Source organism: Meriones unguiculatus, chromosome 2 (assembly GCF_030254825.1).
Source record: "Meriones unguiculatus strain TT.TT164.6M chromosome 2, Bangor_MerUng_6.1, whole genome shotgun sequence".
Classification (NCBI taxonomy): Eukaryota; Metazoa; Chordata; class Mammalia; order Rodentia; family Muridae; genus Meriones; species Meriones unguiculatus.
Genome location: NC_083350.1, coordinates 27465048 through 27483925, shown reverse-complemented (window position 1 = coordinate 27483925; position 18878 = coordinate 27465048). Strand labels below are relative to the sequence as shown.

The 18878-nt window shown below is 48.3% G+C and overlaps 1 protein-coding gene across 6 annotated transcripts; it reads right to left on the bottom strand.

Moving 5' to 3' along the window:
- Positions 1-4675: 4675 nt before the first annotated feature.
- Positions 4676-14515, bottom strand: Pcyox1l (prenylcysteine oxidase 1 like). 6 transcript variants are annotated; one of them, XM_060377203.1, is made up of 7 exons: positions 14352-14487; positions 13123-13289; positions 10403-10609; positions 8907-9081; positions 6468-6679; positions 6121-6261; positions 4676-5674 (listed from the first exon to the last, which is right to left on the bottom strand). In XM_060377203.1, exons 3-7 carry the CDS (start codon positions 10425-10427, stop codon positions 5013-5015), a joined length of 1215 nt encoding a protein of 404 aa, XP_060233186.1. In that variant the 5' UTR covers positions 10428-10609; positions 13123-13289; positions 14352-14487; the 3' UTR covers positions 4676-5012. The 6 variants fall into 6 exon arrangements, with proteins under 6 accessions (XP_060233186.1, XP_060233187.1, XP_021489379.1 ...); XM_060377204.1 differs by lacking the exon at positions 14352-14487 and adding an exon at positions 10255-10296 and having other exon boundaries at positions 13123-13403; XM_021633704.2 differs by lacking the exon at positions 13123-13289 and having other exon boundaries at positions 14352-14515.
- Between the last annotated feature and the right edge of the window lie 4363 nt (positions 14516-18878).

The following is an 18878-nucleotide window of genomic DNA, read 5'->3' as shown; positions in this document are numbered from 1 at the left end:
GGCAGTGGGCTTGCTCCTTGTGAGTAGGAAGCTAATATTGTGTGGGGTTGGAGCTCCCTGGGACGCAGATTCCAGATCAGCCTGCGTAAGCATTTCCCAGGATTCAGCTCTCCAACACTGAACCAAGCTATTAGAAAATGCTGGGCTGAGGATGTAGCTCAGCTGATAAGAATGTCTGTCCAACACAAACGAATCCCTGGGTTTTAACTCTAGCACCACAAAAACCCACAACAGGGTGGTGCATTTCTGTAATCCCAGTACTCTGGAGGTGTGCAGGGCAGGAAACTCAAGGTTATCCTTCTTTGTTCGTACAGCCTCGGATACATGAGGCTCTCTCAAAACAAACACTGGTCTCATTTCTGTCATTTAACATGGTGGCCTATTCCTTTTACGTCCCTAAGTCTATGTAGCAATTGAATAACTGAAGCATCGGTTGTCATAAGCTAATGTGCTACCCAACTAACTCAAAGTTACTGGGACACACACTCCCCAGAAGAGGCTGGCTCCAGGCTCTGCACTGGTAAACTGGAGCTCAGCCTCTCCCGGATGCTGTGGAGCTGACCCTTGTCACAGACTGGAAAGGTTGCCCTCAGCCCCAGGATTCTTTGCAGAACAGACTTAACCTCTTCCAAAGGACCTCTGGTTGCCAAAAAAAAGCCCTAAAATCTATCTATCTATCTATCTATCTATCTATCTATCTATCTATCTATCTATCCTCCTCTCCCCCATCAGAAGAGAAACTGTGGCTTTGAACACTCAAGAGATGCAAAGCAAACTGGATAGTTTTGTTTTTGTTTTTTAATCTAGCTGCTTACCTTTAGTGCTGGGGTAGGTACCAGTATTTGCCATCCTCAAAATGTCAGTGTGAATTAGCCACATGGGAAGCTTGTTCACACAGACCACTGGCCCAACACTCAGGGGCACTGACTTAGGGGCCTTGCTATTTCTTAACTTGAATGCAGTGGTTTCCTTTACTTTCTACCATTGTGGTTCCTGTGGGTGCTCATGCTGCCATCTGTGACATGACGGGGACTGTGAGAACCACTGGGTCACATCAAGGCATTCTACTGACCAACATTGGCAGTATTCAAAGAATTATTCTAAAGCTGGTACTGGTTTTTGACCCTCAATGCTAACTCTTCCCCCTTTGTAATTGAATCTTGCCTCTTGGGCCTTCTAACCCCGCACCAAATCCCTGATCAGCTGTCCTGGCCTCTAAAAATACCCTGCCTGCCCCCAGGACAGCTGAGGGGCTTGGACTATTTTCTGTGGGTGAGCTCCCACTTTGGAGTTACCCTCCGGGAAAGGGTCACTAGCTCCCTGTAGGAACACTTCATTTGGCTGTTTGAGAGCTTGTGCATATAACAGCTTCAGTGTGGAATGTTTTAATTGTGTAATTCATGAAAAGCCAATGGTTAGGTATGTGCCTGTCTGGGCTGGAAAGTAACTTACCTTTTTTGGTATTGTTGTAGAGTGTATACTGGTTAAAATTACCCTGGGAAGTTCTGGCCTGGTTCCAGACACATGGAAAATACACTCCATGTGCCAGCTCATGCCGATCCCTTTAGCAGCCACTTCTGCAGGGGTTGCTCGTCTCTAAGGCTCCCACAGATGCTCTCTGGGTCAGTGTGTATCCCCAAGCAGAAGGTATCATACATGTTAAGTATGTGCTTTACCTCTGAGGTGTCTACCCCCCAAGCCCCGTGCTCTCTGGGTTAGAGGCCTATGTAATGGGCACAACAACTTCCAGAGCTTCCCTTAAAGTCACCGTGGGAGAAGCTGAGCTGCAGGAATGCCGAGAGAGCACCCTAGTGATGGTAGGATGGAAACTCTCTTCTTGGTGAGAAGCGGCCATCCTTAGAGAGGGACTGTTAGCCTCTTAGATGCTTGGTGTACGTTTGATATACAAGGATGTGGCTTTCCCTGTTGCTGGGTCCTCATCTGTAAAATGGGCGGATGAAATTTTACCACCTTCAAGCTCTTTTCTAGTCTTTGAAATCCTGTGACTTAAAGGTACAACCTCTTCTTAAAGACAGTGTTGTTGTTGTTTTTTAAAACATTTAGAGAGGGGACTGAGGATGCGTGCATGAATGCATACCACATGCAGTTGTAAATGCACGGGATAGCTTTTCCTTCCACCTTGTGAGTCCTGGGATTGAAATGAAGTCTTCAGGCTTGGCAGCAAGTGTCTTAATCCACTATGTAGGCAAGGATGGCCTTGAACTTCTTTTTTTTTTTTTCTTTTCCATAATTTTATTTTTCTCATTAGTTACATTTTGTATATTCTGTATCCCAGCTGTATCCCTCTTTCCCTCCCCAATCCCACCATCCCTCCCGGCCTTGAACTTCTGATCCTCCTGCCTCACCTCCTGAATGCTGGGATTACAGGCAGAGAAGACTCAAGGCTATGTGCATCCTCGGCAAAGACTCTATTGGCTGAGCTACATTCTTAGCCTAGGTGCAGGGTTTTAAGCACTCATTATACTGTACTGAGGACCATGGATGGTCAGGGTGATGCCTTTTCTGTTTGCTGGCCAGATTCTCAGGCTTCTCTGGGCCTGGGGTGGGAATGTTGGTTCTGGCCTGAGAAGGCTTAGGTGGGCCCTGAGACAAAGCTTTCAGCTGTTCTGTGTTCCCCTTTCTATGCTGCAATTACTGTGTTCCCCAATCTGTCCTGCAATTACTAAGACCATGAGTTGAACTTGAAGGCTTGGGTAAGCAGACCTCAGGGTATTCACTGTGTGTGGCTCTGGACTGGGGGGCTGTTTAGGCCTGACTTCTCAGGCAAAGGAAGGCTCGGAAGGGTACAGCCAGCTCAGCCTTAGCATGAAGGTCCAGCCCAGTGGAGGGCCTGCCCTGGGGTCTAAGCCATACCCTCCTTAGGGACTCAAGGGAGTGTGGTTAGCAGAGTATGTTTTGCATTGTCTTTGGTCTTCTGGCATACAACGACAGCCTGTGCCATCTTCATTTCAAAGTCTACTGAAAGACACCATCACCCACTTGGACGTCACTGGAACTTGGGGACAGAGAGGTGCATAGGTCCCTCCACAGCCTTGACATTTGGGTAAGACTGCTATTCCAGGGATCATATTATCAGAACCTGTTATCCTAAGAAAATCAGTTTACTCTGTGTCCCTCCCCCCCCCATTGGTTGGGTAACTAAAGCCCAATCAATCAGCACTTGGCCCTTCCCTGCAGGTTTGGTCTATATGGCCTATGTTAAAAATTTGGCTCAGTGGCTGTGTCCCACTAGGGGGACCTGATGACAGCAGTCTTTGGCTATGAGAACAGGATCTCTACTTCGCACATGGCCTCAAATCCTTTTAAGCAGTAATGTCTTCACTGTTCAAAGTTTTCATCTCTTTCAACCAAAATTTATCTTCCTGGCATGCCAGTCTCTGTAACACCTATCCCATGCAGATTCCTTGTGCTATCACCTGTTAGACAATGAGCCTCACTGCATGGAAGGGGCTTTTGCTCTCACGCTGAACTCAATTAAGGCGAAGCTCCAGATCTGGGGTTGTTCTATAAAACTTTGCTGAGACCTCAGACAAGTTATGTTCTCTCTCATCTTCCCTGTAAATGGAAGCAGCCAGAGGACTCTCAGTCCTGTCTGTTGGGCAAGCTTCTGTGCTAGGATCCTCTGGTGGCCACGTCTCCAGTGTGCACCCAAGCATCTTTCTTAAAGCCCAACCTAACAAGTCTGAGAGGTGTGTGTGTGTGTTTATCTGTGTGTGTGAATGTGCGTGTGGTGGCTCACACTGGCTCTGCTCCCCTGTGTGCTCCCTCTGCAGAAAAGCACAGGTCTAAAGGAATGAAGACAAGTTTCATTCTACTGTTAAAACTCATTTTGGGTGTGGGGGTAGGTGTGGGTGCTGAGACTTGAATGAGGGGCTTCACACATCCAAACATAAGCCCTCCACTGAGCTTTGCCCATAATCCTCGAGATTTATTTTATCTGTTTATTTGGTAGTTTGGGGAGTGGAAGCCAAGGACTCAAACGCTAGGTCAGCATACTGCTACCGAACTGCACCTCCAGCCCCAGCCTACTGATCTCCGTAGGTGACTGAGAAAGCAAAGTGTAACTTGTTCACTCTGAAGCTGGTGCCAGAGAACGCACCAGGTTAAGCTCTGAAGAACTCCATCCCACACCCCCCATTCCCCTGCTAGGGGAAAGTTTGGGGGGTAAGGTAGGACCACTCTCTACCATCCGAGGACTTGTCTCCTTTGCAAGACAGATCCATCACGTGACTCCTGCACCCTTCCAGAAAGAGAATGGCCAATCCCTCCAGGGGATGTCAAAAGCTTCCTTTCTTCCTACAGTCCATCCTGTCTCCATGTTTCTACTGATTGACAGGCAGCCCAGGGCTCTACTGATGGCAATGTCTGGGTAAACACCTCTCCCTCAGGTCGGATCAGCCACACGAAGTACTGTTGGGAGGTGATGGTCTCTAAGGAACTTCTGAACTAGAACCTGCTCCAAACAGCCCATCCAAACGCCTACATTTTCTGACCTTGCCTTCTGCTTTTAGTAGCTGGTTGTAAATGTTTTACTGCAGGCTGTGCATCTTGGGGAGTTGGTAATGGAAGGCAGGAATCAAAGAAAACTGAGTTCTCTGCTTTATGTTCTTTCTCATGGTCATCTTGGCTTCTAGTGAGAAAACAAAGTCAGAAGTGGCTTGGAGGATGAATTTTTATTTCTTCTTGAAAAACAGTAACAAATAAAATAGCCCCCCCCTCCCCGCAAACAAACAAAAATCCCCAAACACTGGCTTGGATTTGCTTCCCTTTTCTTAATCTCTTCCTTAGAAAAACAAAATAAAACAAAAAGGCAGCCTCTAGGAGGATCCTTAGATCGGCAGACAGTCACCTGGACCCACACAGGGGAACCTGCTCAGTACCAATACAGATACAGCGTTGCAGCCCATGCATGTGGCCTACTCAGTTCTGCACTGCTGGGGTGGGCTCCATCTTCAGTGTGGTACTGAGTTCCTGGGCTCTCCCTGGAGCCCTCACAGTTCAGTCTTGACCTTATGGATTAAGTCCTTCTGGTCAATCTTGTCCAGGTCCTGGTACCAGCGGTTGTAAGCCAACAAGGCCACATTCTTAGCAGCTACAGCCATCACCTCCACGGAGCTGGCCGCCCACTCTAAGGCATTGAGGTAGAAGAGCTGGTCATGAAGTGCAAACTTTGGGAGGTTGCGGCGGGAGCCGTAGAGGGGGTGGGCCTGCCACTCCGCTGTCTGGACTGAGTAATAGGAACGGAAGAGGGTCTTCAGCTCGGTCCGGAAGAGGGGCTTTGGGGACTGCACTCGCCAAACTGCTGCCTCCTGGGGCTGCTTCCGCCGGAAGCTGGCCGAGATGTTTACAGGGCAGATGTTGTCCAGAGTGCAGAAGAAGCTGGGGAAGTCCGTGGTCAGTATGTTGGCAAAGGGGAAAAGCTTAGGGTCGGGGAAACCAAAGAAGGAAGAGTTGAGGTAGCCATGGACCAGGGAGACCACAGTGGGCTGGAAAGAGCCCTGAATGTCATCAATGGGTGGAGTGAAGCCTTCAAAGGTGATGTTGTGGCTGCTGTTGTCCAGGTGCAGGGGTGCAGCAATGACCACGATGTCATAGAAGTCAGAGCTGTTGCCCTTGTCACTCTCATACCCTACTTGGTACAAGGCTTTCCCTTCTGGCAAGAGAAAGAACATAAGTGTCCACTTATTCCTCGGCTTCTACCCACTGATCTTCCATTTGGGACCCAGCACTGGGGGCACTGGCACCAGCACTGAGAGGCTGGTGTCAGGAGCAGCTGGGCAGTCCCTTCTTCCCATATTAACATCACTGCTGGTCAGGCACTGGTGTTAGGAGGGAGAAGCCCTTTTGCTGGCTCTGCTGCTGACGGGCTGAGGTAAGGAGGTCACTCAGATTCTCAGTGGTCAAAGGAATAGTGTACACGTGGAAGGAAGCTTCCTTGCTCTGACATCTGAACCACGACAGTGCCCTCTAGTGTTGGTGGACCTTCTACTGATTTTCTGAGAACTATTTCCTAGCAGGGACAGCTAGGGTTGAGGTTCAGGAGAGAAAGGAGGGCTGGTTAGGAATGGGACAGGCATAACTCCTACTGTGTTCACTTACCTGTCGTGTGCAGGGTCACAGAAGTCACTGTGGCATGGATTACGGTGGCCTTGGCCAGCTTCAGCAAACCGGAACAAACCAGCTTGTTGCCCCCTTCCACAGACCACAGGTTGCCCTGAGCCCCAGCTAGTGACATGGCTCCTGGGAAAGGGAGGAAAGATCTTGGGCCTTCCTGAGACTCCTCCCAGCCATGAGCACAGACAACAAACAAAATACAATGTGATTTTAAAATAAAAGAAAAAGAAAAAGAATAGGGGCCTAGGCAAAAAGCCAGAAGGCTTTCACGGGGCCCAGCCTGTTTTGAGCAACCGGGCAGGAAGGACAGGCAGGCTGAGGGCTGCACTCACCAGCAAAGGCAGGCATGGATGCTGACTGGCCATAGCTGGCCCGTAGGACAGCAGAGACAACATCGTCAATGAAGCGCTGTGTGACGCCCACCTGGAGCAGGGACTCGGCCACTGAACGCTGGGTCATGTTGACAAAGGTGGCCTCCCCCAGGGAGTAGAGCAGTTCTTCCACGCCCGAGAAGGCATAACCGTGAGCCTGGTATTTGTAGATCCTAAGAGACACAGGGGACTGGGGTCTGTGGCAGAAAGGCTTGGGCTGACCACCCATCATGAAGTCCCATGGGGCCTGCCACTCCCATCCCTTTGGCCTGTTCTGTGGCTATAGTGGGCTTGTCTGTATCTCGGCACAGGCGCCCAGAGACAGCGCAGAGAAAAAGACAGATAATCCAGGATCCCACTGGGCCTGGCTTCCTACTGTGGGTCTGCTGGATGCCAGTTATACCGAACTTCCTGCCCGAGGTGCTGATGTGTCTCTGGACACGAGTGGATTTTTCCCCCTAGCTTCTAATTTGTCCTGGCTTCAAGGACCACGCTGGGGCTGATGACAATAGCCTCATACCACTACTACCCTCCCCTCTGGCTTGATCGGGCAGGGCTCTCACTTGCTCAGAGCTCCTGTCTCATCCCCTTTCCATTCATTTCAGCCCAGGAACTAGCACAGGTGGGAACTACATTACCTGAGGATACAGTTCTGGACTAGCTTTTTGGAATGTTTTTATTTTGAATGGCTGCCTTTTCTGGGGTTGGTTTTCAACTGGGCCACTAGATGGCAATGTTGAGAGGGTGGGACCAGAAGGAGACAGGTAAAATTCGCTTCCCCAATAGGGAACAGTGGGCATGGCAGGGCTACTTCAAACTGACAAGAGGGAAAAGTGTATGGAAGAAAAGAGGGGGCTGAGTATGACTGTGTGTGTGTGACAGAAGCAATGCAATCCCAGCACTTAGAAGGGTGACACAGGAATATTGTGAGTTTGAGGCCAGTCTGGACTTCATAGCAAGACTTTATGTCAACAAAGGTAGAAAGGTTAAAAAAAAGCTGAGTGGGGGGGAGGGAGTAGGGTTATGAAATAGTCTAAGGGCACAACATGGCTGTGGCACTCACAAACACAGCAACTACACTTGCCTGCTTAGAGTCTGCTCAAAGTAGAGCCCTATAGACATTCAGTCGTGGGTGGGGAGGAGCAGCTCAAGGGATCCCAACCCACCCAAGGAAGCTAAAGGAGTTGGGGCTGCTGGAGAAGAGGAAGTCACTGTCTTTACTGGCAAGTTTCCCACGCTCCAGAGAACAGCTCCATACCAATGCCCAGATGAACAGCCCTGGTTAAACCCAGTGGACTGCAAAGCACACACGAAAACAAAACAAAAGACATGCAAGTCAGATGAGGACTTGGTGTGGGGTGGGGGAAGGAGATTAAGAGAGGGAGGAGAGGAGGTGGGGACCAGGATGCATTATATAAAATTCTCAAAGAAGAAGTTAGTTTAAAAAGAGAGAGAGAGAGGTGGGGGGGGGGGAGTACAGCGGCTAGGGGATGGGGCCTGAGGGGCAGCCTCCGCTCTAGGCTCCGGGAAGCAGGGGCTTACTGTTTCCTAGCGTGGTGGTTGTTTGGCATGTGAGTACAGAGAGGCACAGGCCACTTATCCTCTGTATCTAGACGTGATAGGGAGGGGCCGACACTCAAGAGGAAGATAAAGAACAGTGTTTCTCAACGTATAGGTCATGACCCCTTTGGGCGTTGGACAACCTTTTCACATCCAATTATCAGATATCCCGCAAACCAGATATTGACAGTACAATTCCCAACAGCGGCAAAATTGCAGTAACAAGAAAAATAATTTTGTGGTTGGGGGTTGCCACAACACGAGGAACTGTGTTAAAGGGTCAAGACATGAGGAACGTTGAGAACCACTCCTCTAGAGGGAGAAAGTGGGGAGAGCAAGCTGCAACTGAGTGAGCCCCAGGCTGCATAGAGCCTACACGAGTGCTTCATTTGGCTCACAGAATCAGCTGGAGATAAACACTGAAAAGCTGGAAGATCTCATGACATGACTCCTTGTGGCTGGCCACAGTGCGCTGCAGCTGGCTGCCTCCCTCAGATGGCCTAGGCCACCCCACCTCCTTGTTCTCTTCCACCCAGGGACCTCACTTAGGCACACCGCACTTCAGCCTCTGCAAGTGACTGAGTTTGCAGCACATGCTTCAGTCCTTCAGTGGGAGGAAATAATAAAGATTAGTGTGAGAAGGCCAGGGGCCCTGTCCCACACACTCCTCGGGCAGAGGCTTGCTCTGAGCCTGCGGTGGATCGTGCAGGGTCCCTGCACTGACCCTCACTCCTCTTTCACACTTTCCAACTGATCAGTTCCTTCCTCAGATCTTCCCTGGCCTCCTACAGCTCCACCATAGGAGGCGCTCCACGGTTCTGCAGCTCCACCCGGCCCTACCTCATGAACTTCTCCATGACTTCCTCCACCCACATCTGCAGCCTCAGGAAGCTGATGCCGTAGTACCACCAGAGGCGGAAGAGATTCAGCAGGTACCAGTCCGTCTCCTCCAGCACGAAGTGCTCCCCGCCGAAGATGGCGCTCCTGCCCACCACCTCGCGCCGCTGTCTCAGCCCTGCGGAGACCAGCAGCCCCTCAGCTCCCCTTCATGGCCCCCAGGAGGCCCAAGCAGTGCTTTGAGTTTTGCAGTGGGGCCTTCCTGATGCCAATGACTGGAACTATCTATTTTGTTCCTTTGTGCTACTTGTCTATAAGTAGAATGCTAATGAATACACCGCAAAAAAAAAAAAAAAGTTTGCTCTTCCAAGTGAGTAAGAAAATGAAAATGAAAACAACGTACCATTTTGTACTTCTTTCAACAGTGATTTGCTCAGTCAAAAGTGAGGGGAATGCTACCGTTCTAGAATGTCTAAAGGCTGATGGGCCTGGGCTAGCTTTGACATGGGGCCCTGAACTCACCCGAGCTCCTTCTAGCTTCTAGCACCCCAAACCTCAAAGAACACTCCAATCATGGATATGTAGGTATATGACCATGATTTTATCCCCTTCCCCAACCCTGACATAACATATACATTATCCTGCTCTTTAACAGCACCCTTAATCCTGGACAGGATTAAATGTACTTACATGGCATTGTTTCACCCCAAGTAAAAGAGGGTGGGCTGGGAGGACATTTTTACCTCTGGCCGACCCTGCTGTAGTGGGTGAGTCTTCGGGCACGCACTTTGCATATCTACAAGGCATGATCCTGCAGGACCACTTCTGAGAACTGGGACTTCTTCAGTGACCAGCACGTGTATTTAGAGTTTAGATGACACTGGCTTTGAGTGCCAACTTTATCACATCAGTGTTGTCTTGGTTGAAGTGTGTTAATGGTTTGAGCTCCAATCTCTTTTTTTTTTTAATTTATTTAATTTTATTTTATGTGCTTTGGTGTGAAGGTATCAGACCCTTGGAACTGGAGTTACAGACAGTTGTGAGCTACCATGTGGGGGCTGGGAATCGAACCTGGGTCCTTTGGAAGAACAAACAATGCTCTTAACTGTTGAACCATCTCTCCAGCCTCTCCAGTCTCTTTAGAGGGAGATCTATCTCTCACCCTGAAGGCTAGTGGGTTTGAGGTTATGTCCACATACCACTTAGCAGAGTACCAGGTATCTGAGGGGCAACGGGATGTGGACGCTGATATGATTGCAGTAATTAAGAGGCAGTAAGCTGAAAGGGAAAGACTAGCCTGGGAGTCAAACCTGAGTTCTAATCCCGGCTCTGCAACTAACTCACTGTGTACCTCAGGCAAGTTCTTTCCCCTCTCTGGTCTCAGCTGCTCCATCTGTAAAATGAGGAGATTGAGCTAAATGACTATCTGACCTTAAGGGTCTGGGGGAGTCTGGGAAGGAAGGGCCTGAGGCACCGGAGCCCCAGTACTGGACACTCACCCAGCAGCTTGACGAAATCCTGCATGTGGAGGCTCAGAGAGTGGAAGGAGGCTGCCCCGCTCTCGTAGTTCTGCTTGTTGACGGAGATAGTGGCCAGGCGGCCACCCACAGTCCCTTTCTCGTAGACAACAATTTGTGCCCGGGGTCCAAAGTGTTGCTGAAGGAAATGGGCCACGGCGGAGCCCCCAATCCCAGCTCCAATAACAGCTGTCAGCAAGTCAGAAACAAGGCAGGGAAAGAGAGACGGCACAGCAAGAGAGAGAGAGAGACTGGTTACTTTTGCACTACCTTGTGCAGAGTGGAGGCTCCTGGCACTTGCACTAAGTAGCCTTATGGAATTTCAAAGGGGGAAATTCAGTCTGAGCCTAACAATCAAAGGTGGCCCCCCTCAACTGTACCTACTATCATCCTCATCAGACAAAGGAAGACCCTACCTAGCAGCAGAAGAAAAGGAAAAGAATCTCAAAATTCAGAATGCTCTTAAAAGAGAATAAATTGAGCCGGGCATGATAGCACAAGCCTTTCATTCCAGCACTAGGAGGCAGAGGCAGATGGATCTCTGAGTTCAAGGCCAGCCTGGTCTACAGAGGAAGTTCCAGGGCAGCCAGGGCTACACAGAGAAACCCTGTCTAAAACAAATAAACGAAACAAGGTGGGGGGAGGATGAATAAACTGGGCCAATTAAATGGTTCCATGTAGAGGCTCCTGCTACCAAGCCCACTGGCCAGAGTTTGATCCCTGGAACCTACAGAGTGCAAAGAAAGAACTAACTTCTGCAAGTTGTCCCCAGCTCACATGAGTGCTATGGCACCCATGCATCAATTAATGTTTTTGTTTTGTTTTGAGACAGGGTTTCTCTGTGTAGCCATGGCTGTCTAGGACTTGCTTTGTAGATCAGGCTGGTCTCGAACTCAGAGATCCGCCTGCCTCTGCCTCCCTGAGTGTTGGGATAACAGGTGTGTGCCACTTCATCCGGCCACATCAATCAATGCTTAAAAAAAAAAAAAAATAGAGATACATTTAGATTTTTATAAAATTCCCATCCCCTCCACTTTGTTTCAGGATTAATTGGTGCAGTTACTGACCAAGCCCTTCTGTTGGTAGGCTGGAAAGCATTCCTTAATTCAGGATCAACAAACTACAGCCCAAAATACAGGCTTGTTTTGTCAGTTTTACAGGCATAGGTCTTCCAACCACCTCACCCCCCTTTTTTTTTTGAGAAAAGGTCTCCCTATTTAGATCAGGCTGGCCTTGAACTCATAGAGATTTGCCTGCCTCTGCCTCCCCAGTGCAGATTAAAGGCATGACCTACCATGCCCAGCAGGCTTTTGTTTGTTTGTCTGTTTGTGAGGTAGTCTTACCATGCTGCTTAGGCTAGCCTTGAACTCCTGGGCTCAACTGAGTCTCCCTCTCAGCTGTTGATCTCTGTCAACAAAGTCACACCCTTTCTTTCACTTACGGTCAACAGGACAATATTTACTTTCTGGACCTTTACAGCAAAATGTGTCAGTCGTTGGTCAAAGTCCAACCTACCACCTGATGCTGCTGGGCACCACCGTCTAGACAGATAGTAGTCAATAAACAGCCCTGAAGCCCTTGAGTTGGGCTACTGTCTTTCTTGCCCTCCTTCCTGTCTGCCCAGTATCTGAAACACTGCTTTCCTCTCACTGACAGTCCAGTATTCCCATCCAGCCAGGCAAGAAGGTAAAGATTTCTCCAGCTTGCCGGAGCCACCTTCTAAGGAGAGGCAGATGTCTCTCAGGCATACTCCAGCAGCACACTCTGCCTTTGCCCACCATATTCAACTGGTTTAATTGAGGAGAGGAAGCAGGATTATCCTGTCTTCAGACCCTGGCAGGTAGCAAAGTCCATGAAATACCCATTGCATGTTGAAGTAACCAACACCCTTTCCTCAGTACTTAAGAATGAGTCACTTTCATGAACACCCTTAACTTTTTCTTAACCACCTCGCTCTCTTCCCTTCTCTTCCTCTGGAGAGTCCCAAATTATCCATTTTCTCTAAAGAAATGGACATTTCAAGTTCTGGAGGTGCCATCCAACTCCCACTCCCCAGAGGTCATGTCACTGTGAACAGGCTTATGGAACATAACATAACAGACACTGCTTTGTCCTATTAGATGCACCAAGGCTCAAAGATGAACCAAAGAGGGTTTTGGTTCTCAGAAGCCTAAGCAGCCAAAGGGCAAAGACTCGTGTACAGTCAGCTAGAACAATCCATAACCAAGCAGGACATCAGGCTTTCATGGACTCCTGAGAAAAACGCAACAGACAAAGGCTTCACATAGAGAAAGCATTTCAGCAGGACCTAGAGAAAAATCTACATGCTGGTGAGAGCAAAAAGAACCGCATGAGCCGGGCATCAGGAACTCTATAGGGTCCTAGGGCCACTCAGAAGTATGGAGATAGGATCCTGCTAGAGCCCTTTCTAGGACCGCCAGTCTAAATCACGAAGGGGCTGAAGGCATTCAGGGTTGCTAAAGGGCAGCTTGTCATCGATCGGGAAGACCTGGCAAGGTGTGTCTGGGGACAAGCTGGAAGAAAGCCGGCTGCAAGCTACGTAAACACCAGGTGGCTCTGCTGGAGGATTCCCTAGGAAAAAGATGCGCATCCCTGGTCCCTCCCTGCCTGCCTAACTCGTCACTATCCTCACAGGTCTGCCTAGAGGTCAACCGCGATTAGGCCTTCTCTTAATACCTTACCTCACAAGATTCTCTCTTCAGTGGACTCTCAGTCACAAATCAATGTCCAGTATGTTCTGGTCAGACTCAACCCTCTGTGGCCTGTTGGGAGTTTTCTTACAGAACTAAGCTTTAGTATTGTACTGGCCCAGGCAAGCCCATGCTGTCCCAGCCGTCCCAAGGCACTCCTGTCAATTGGGGTTCATGAGGCAGCACAAAGGAATTATTACCCTGTCCGCCCACAATCAGGAGCTCAACATTTTCTGGCTATAGGAATTCATATGCAAGGAGCTTTGAGAATTCTGAGTCATGCAGAGTGAAAACAAAAGAAAGAACAAGAAGTTGTGAGCAAACATGGAACTAGTGACAACTACACAATGGTGTATTTAGTGAGGTGTCCCGGGCGCCTGCAATTCATTTTGAAATGCACCAAAATGTAAGTGGTGTTAGTCGCAAATGGCAGAGCGGGGTGGGGGTGGGGGTGGGTGGGCACGTGGATGAGCCTGTAAAATTCTTTCAACTTTGCCGCATGCTCGAAGAACTCCGGAATGAAATGTTGGGGAAAACCACATAAATAATACTGAAGAAAAACGAGTCGTTAAAAAAAGAATTCTTCAAACTGGGCTGTGGAGCTGTGCAGCAGAGTGCTTGTCTAGCTTGCCTGAGAGGAAAAAAAAGTTGACCACTCTGTCACTCAGCAAATCCACTCCCTGCAATCCATTGTTTTATCCTGTGGAAGGAACGGCCTTCTACAGACCGGAAGTTTTGGTTAGCTGTTACTCCTAGGAAGCCTCCTTAAAGCCCGCAGAACCTACCAAGCGCCCTCCAGACAGAACTTTCTCATCCCAACGAAGGGCCTCTCTTCCTGCAGGAACCAGTCAACGTTGCTATGAAGCACAGGGCCTCAGCAGACCCCTGGGAACGCCACTGCCCAGCCCCTATCTTGTCACCCAAAAGCTTCTCAAGAAGCAAATATTCAGTGACCATGCGATGCGCCTTGCGGGTAGCTGTGTCTGTCAGTGGTTATTCCTATCCAGGCCTTCTCCTTCCCGGTGGCCCTGTCCTCGCGTCCACACCATCCTCGCCCAAACCGCTCCTTCCCCTATGCATGCTTCTTCCGCGCCCCAACAAGCCCCTAGCCTCTCCTGCACCCAGCTCCTCTCCGGCGCAGCCCTCCCTTGCCCCGGGTCAGAGGAACCTTCTACCCGCCCGTCCTCCTCAGTGATCACCCCACCACATCCTTCCCGCACCAATTTTTCCGGGCGGGGCGTCTCCGCCTGCAGCGGCGGCGGTGAGGACTGAGGCCAGCACGGCGAGCAGCGGGGCAGCGCGGGCCATGGCGGGTGGCGACCGGCTAGCACGCTGCAAAGCGGCTGCTCGCTGTTGGCGCTCGGCTGCGCGCCCCGCCCCGGCGCCCCACTGGGCGGTCCGGCCTTGCAGCTTGGCTGGTTCCAGCCTTTCATTGGTCGAGCAACCGTCCCTCTGCAGTACGAGGTCTCCATTAGCTACATCTGTCTCAGGGAGAGCTCGGTCATTGGCAGCGTCCCTGTCCCTCCTCCTTGGATGCGGGTTTTTCATTGGCTGGCTCATTCTGCTCAGGCGCAGGTGTGCGCGTCTTTGGATCTCAACATCAGGACCGGGGCCCAGCATACAAAGAAGGGAGTCCAACCAGTTACTAGTTTTGCTGATGTGCCTTCTCTGTGTCTGTTTGCAGGGGACAGAATAATCTACGCCCTATTTTCCTAGGTTGTGATGACACGTGAGATAATGAAGGGGGAAACCCTTTGGGTTTGACAGTCTCTCAAGTGCTGTAAATTGCTGACCAAGCTGGTGACCCGCGTGACTGGATGCACTAGCAAGTGCTGAAACAAGCACATTTGTGCTTGCTCCTGAAATTTTGTTTTTTGTTTTCTTCCAGTTTCTACACTTCACACCTGCCTTCTGCAGTCTCCCCCCTATTTTTATGCAGCCACGTGCTTATTTAGATAACACCACCGAACCATCTCTTCAGCCCCTATTCCTTATTCCAAACAAGTCTTTACTTATCATTTTGTGTCAGGTTCTCTTATGTGCTAACTACTTAAGAGCTTTATTTTTCAATTACATTGACTTTAAAATTCATTCTGGTTCTCTACCTTGTAACACTTGGGTCTTTTGTGAACGTTGAATCTAGAGATGTGCTTTCCCCATTAGTTCTTTCTTTAACTAACTTTTATTCTTTACATACATTACACCCTCACCGGTTTCCCCTACTTCCACTCCTCCCATCTTTCACCCCCTTCTCGTTCACTCCTCTGTTTCCCTTAAAAAGAAAGAAAGAAAGAAAGAAAGAAAGAAAGAAAGAAAGAAAGAAAAAAGAAAAAGACTAGCCCTCCCAGGGAGATCAACAGAACACAGTATAACAAATTACAATAAGAATAGACAGAAACCTTCGTATCAAGGCTGGATGAGGTGACCCCATAAAGAGGTATCCCCCTCCCACCGTTAAGGAGTCCCACAAGAACACCAAGCTACACAACCATAACGTCTATGTAGAGGACCTAGCTGAGACCCATACAGGCTCCATGATTGTTTCAGTCTCTGGAGGCCTGCTTAGCTGATTCTGTGGGCCATGTTCTCCACCCTCCTGGCTCCTATAATCCTTCTTCCTCTTTTATGGGGTTCCCCTGCTTCACCCAACGTTTGGCTGTCCCCACGAACTCTTATAACTCTACCAGTTTATTGCTACCATGAGGAAAAGCAAACAAACAAAACCACACAATTAGGTGGTATAGAAATGCAAACTAATTGGCCAAGCCTGGGAATGCAGTGAGGAAAACACATCAGCTATCTGCTGCTATATAATGAGCCATTCCACAACTAAAGTAATCATGTCTTAATTTATCCACAAATGTCCAGGATAGTCCCACTTGCATAAGGGAGCCACAGATGGACAAGATAGTATTGGCGAAGCTATTTAAGGGTTGGTCCAGAACCCCAAAGTGTCACTTTCACTGTATCACATGGATCAAACGATTGCAAAGCAATGATTCAAGACTGAACTCAGGAACGAACCCTCAATGTGTCAAAAAACACTAGGGTCATTTTAAATATGTTAATGTCTATGTGTGTGCAGTGTCCTTGGAAGCCAGGATAAAGCAATGGATCTCCTAAATTGGAGCTACAGGCAGTTGTGATACCACAGTGAATCTGATCAGTTTCAGGGACTTCCTGAAGTTATTTTGAGTTGTTTACTTCCCCTATTAATATTATCAGGACGGGGGCTGGAAAGTGGTTAAGAGCACAGACTGCTCTTCCAGAGGACCCAGGTTCAAATCCCAGAACCCACATGGTAGTTCATAACTATCTGTAACTCTAAGAAGTGACACCCTCACACATATATACATGCATGCAAAACACCAATGCACATAAAAATGAAAATAATTTAAAAAACAATAATATCAGGATGGAATGCATCTATACATATATGGGCATATATTTCTTAATTAGTGATTAATGGGGTAGGGACCAGTCCATTTTGGGTGGAAATACCTCTGGCCTGGTGGTCCTGGATTCTGTAAGAAAGCAGACTGATCAAGCCAGTAGAAGTACTCCTCCACAGCATCTGCAGTAGTTCCTGCCTCTAGGTTCCCGCCCTGACTTCCTTTGATAATGAATGGTGATATGGAAATGTAAGAAAAATAAATCCTTTCCTCCCAAACTTACTTTTGGTCATGTGCTTCATCACAGCAAAAGACACTGAGGCATTCAGTGTAGCAGTGGGGAAGCCTGAGTGAGTGAAGTTCAAAGAGAATATGTATTTTATATGGGTATGGCCTGCTCCAAGACCAATTAATTGCCCCATGGAAAACTGGTAACTTTTCTCCAGAGTCTGAACGTCTATGGAAGACTGGTGTGTATGTGCAAATACTAGCAACCGGCCTTCTTTGAGACTAGCTAACTTTCCCACTGCCTGTGCTGTACCTAATAAGTACCCACAGGTTCCAGCGGGAGTGGCAGCATTAGAGAACCCCACATAATCCCAGTTTCACTGTGTGTGTATGTATTGGTATGTGAGTCCCTTCTCATTCCCTTACCATCCCTAGCCAGAGTTCCAGGACCCAAGCCACACAGGTCAGGGAAGGTTAGCTAGCAATTATTTCATTTAAATAAACCACTCAACCAGTCTTCCCTTTTCCTTAGGCAACCATAAAACTGCAAGACGATGTGATAATTTAAGCAACATAATGGGAGAGCTTACTGGAGTTTCACGTACTTCTCACAGTATCACAAATTAAAACAATTTTATAAATGTGGAATGACTGGATTCGAAAATCACAGGTACCAGAGCTGTGTTCAAAGTCTATATGTCTACCAAGCCTGAGTTCTACTCCACTGTTCCAGCTCCCTTGTCCCTTTTTTGAGCTTTTTTTTTTTTGCTATTATGGCTTCATCTCATTCTGAACTCACAATTAAGTATGCAAAAACCACAGAACAATAAAAGAACCCAACATTGATCTACTTGCATAAATATATGGAAAGATCAGAACACCCTTTTGACAATAGAACTCCTAAAATTAGTTCGTCCTAGTTCCCTGTCAAGAATAGCTCATAACTCTAAATATACATGGCTCTTTTCTCATTGTTTCCATCTGCCAATCTTGTAAAAATGAAGGCGGGGGAGGGAGGCAGCAAACTCTATTGTAGAATTTCACTGCTCCTTAAATTTACAATATCCACCTCGTGGAACAGTAAGATAATGCCTTGCAAAAGACTCTTTTGAGTGCAGAGGGCGCTGGGAATAAATCCTGGGTTCTCTGGAAGAGCAGCCAGAGTGCTCTTAACTACTGAGCCATGTCCTAGCCCCCAAGTAAACAGTACTTTTTAAGTGTGCCCACATGGTGGTTTACAGCCATTCTTAACTCCAGTTCCAGGGGATCTAACACTCTCTTGGCCTCTGTAGGTACCAGGCATGCACACAGTGCAGGCTGACATGGAAAGAAAACATGCACATATAATAGTCATCAATTTTTTTTTAAGTGATTATTTGCTGCTCCCAGCACACTTTATACCCTCTCCAAGCCTCACCTTTGTCCAAGTGTTTAGATCTGGTGGAGATGGCGGGGACCAAAGGGAGACGGCTCCATTGATAAATGCCTGTGTGGTGTCTTACTCTTGAGGGTCCCATCTGAAAATGACTGGAGGTCTAAGATTAGGCTATGTCTCCTCAAAATATTCTTGGTATATATGGAACTGATTGTTATTTGGGGAACTGCAATAGTAGTCAAGAGGCTGACTTTTTCCTTTTATAAAGCGTAAGTTGAAAAGAAAGCAACACTGGCCAAGTTTTATGTATCAAATGACTTCCCAGACAACGTCTACAAGAACTTTACTCACCAGTTTTCTCCTGTTCTGTAGAACTGGATGCGATCTAAGCACCAATTTTGAGGACTCTTGTATTTATGTATACAACAGTTGTTTTTTTTTTTTTCTTGTTTGGTTGGTTGTTTTTTTTGAGACAGGGTTTCTCTATGTAACAGCCCTGGCTGTTCTAGACTCACTTTGTAGACCAGGCTGGCCCTGAACTCAAAGAGATCTGCCTACTTCTGCCCCTCAAGGCTGGAATTAAAGGTGTGCACCACCATGCCCAGCTTGGTTTTCCTATCAATCCCGTTTGCGCCAGTTTAATGTGTAGTACAGTCAAAGTCCCTAGAAGGATGGCCTCTTGAGTCTAGTCTTAGAACAGACTACATTTCTAAGCTTCAGGAGCAGCATAAAGGGTGAGGTAATGTAGAACT

What these genes read in the sequence shown, in the direction of transcription:
- Pcyox1l (XM_021633704.2), bottom strand. Translation starts at nt 14,439, where the DNA reads ATGGCCCGCGCTGCCCCGCTGCTCGCCGTGCTGGCCTCAGTCCTCACC. An exon ending in CGCCCCGCCCGGAAAAATTG is followed by an intron (nt 10,610 to 14,351) that starts GTGCGGGAAGGA and finishes ACTTGCTGACAG; the next exon opens with CTGTTATTGGAGCTGGGATT. An exon ending in GTCATGGAGAAGTTCATGAG is followed by an intron (nt 6,680 to 8,906) that starts GTAGGGCCGGGT and finishes TGTGTCTCTTAG; the next exon opens with GATCTACAAATACCAGGCTC.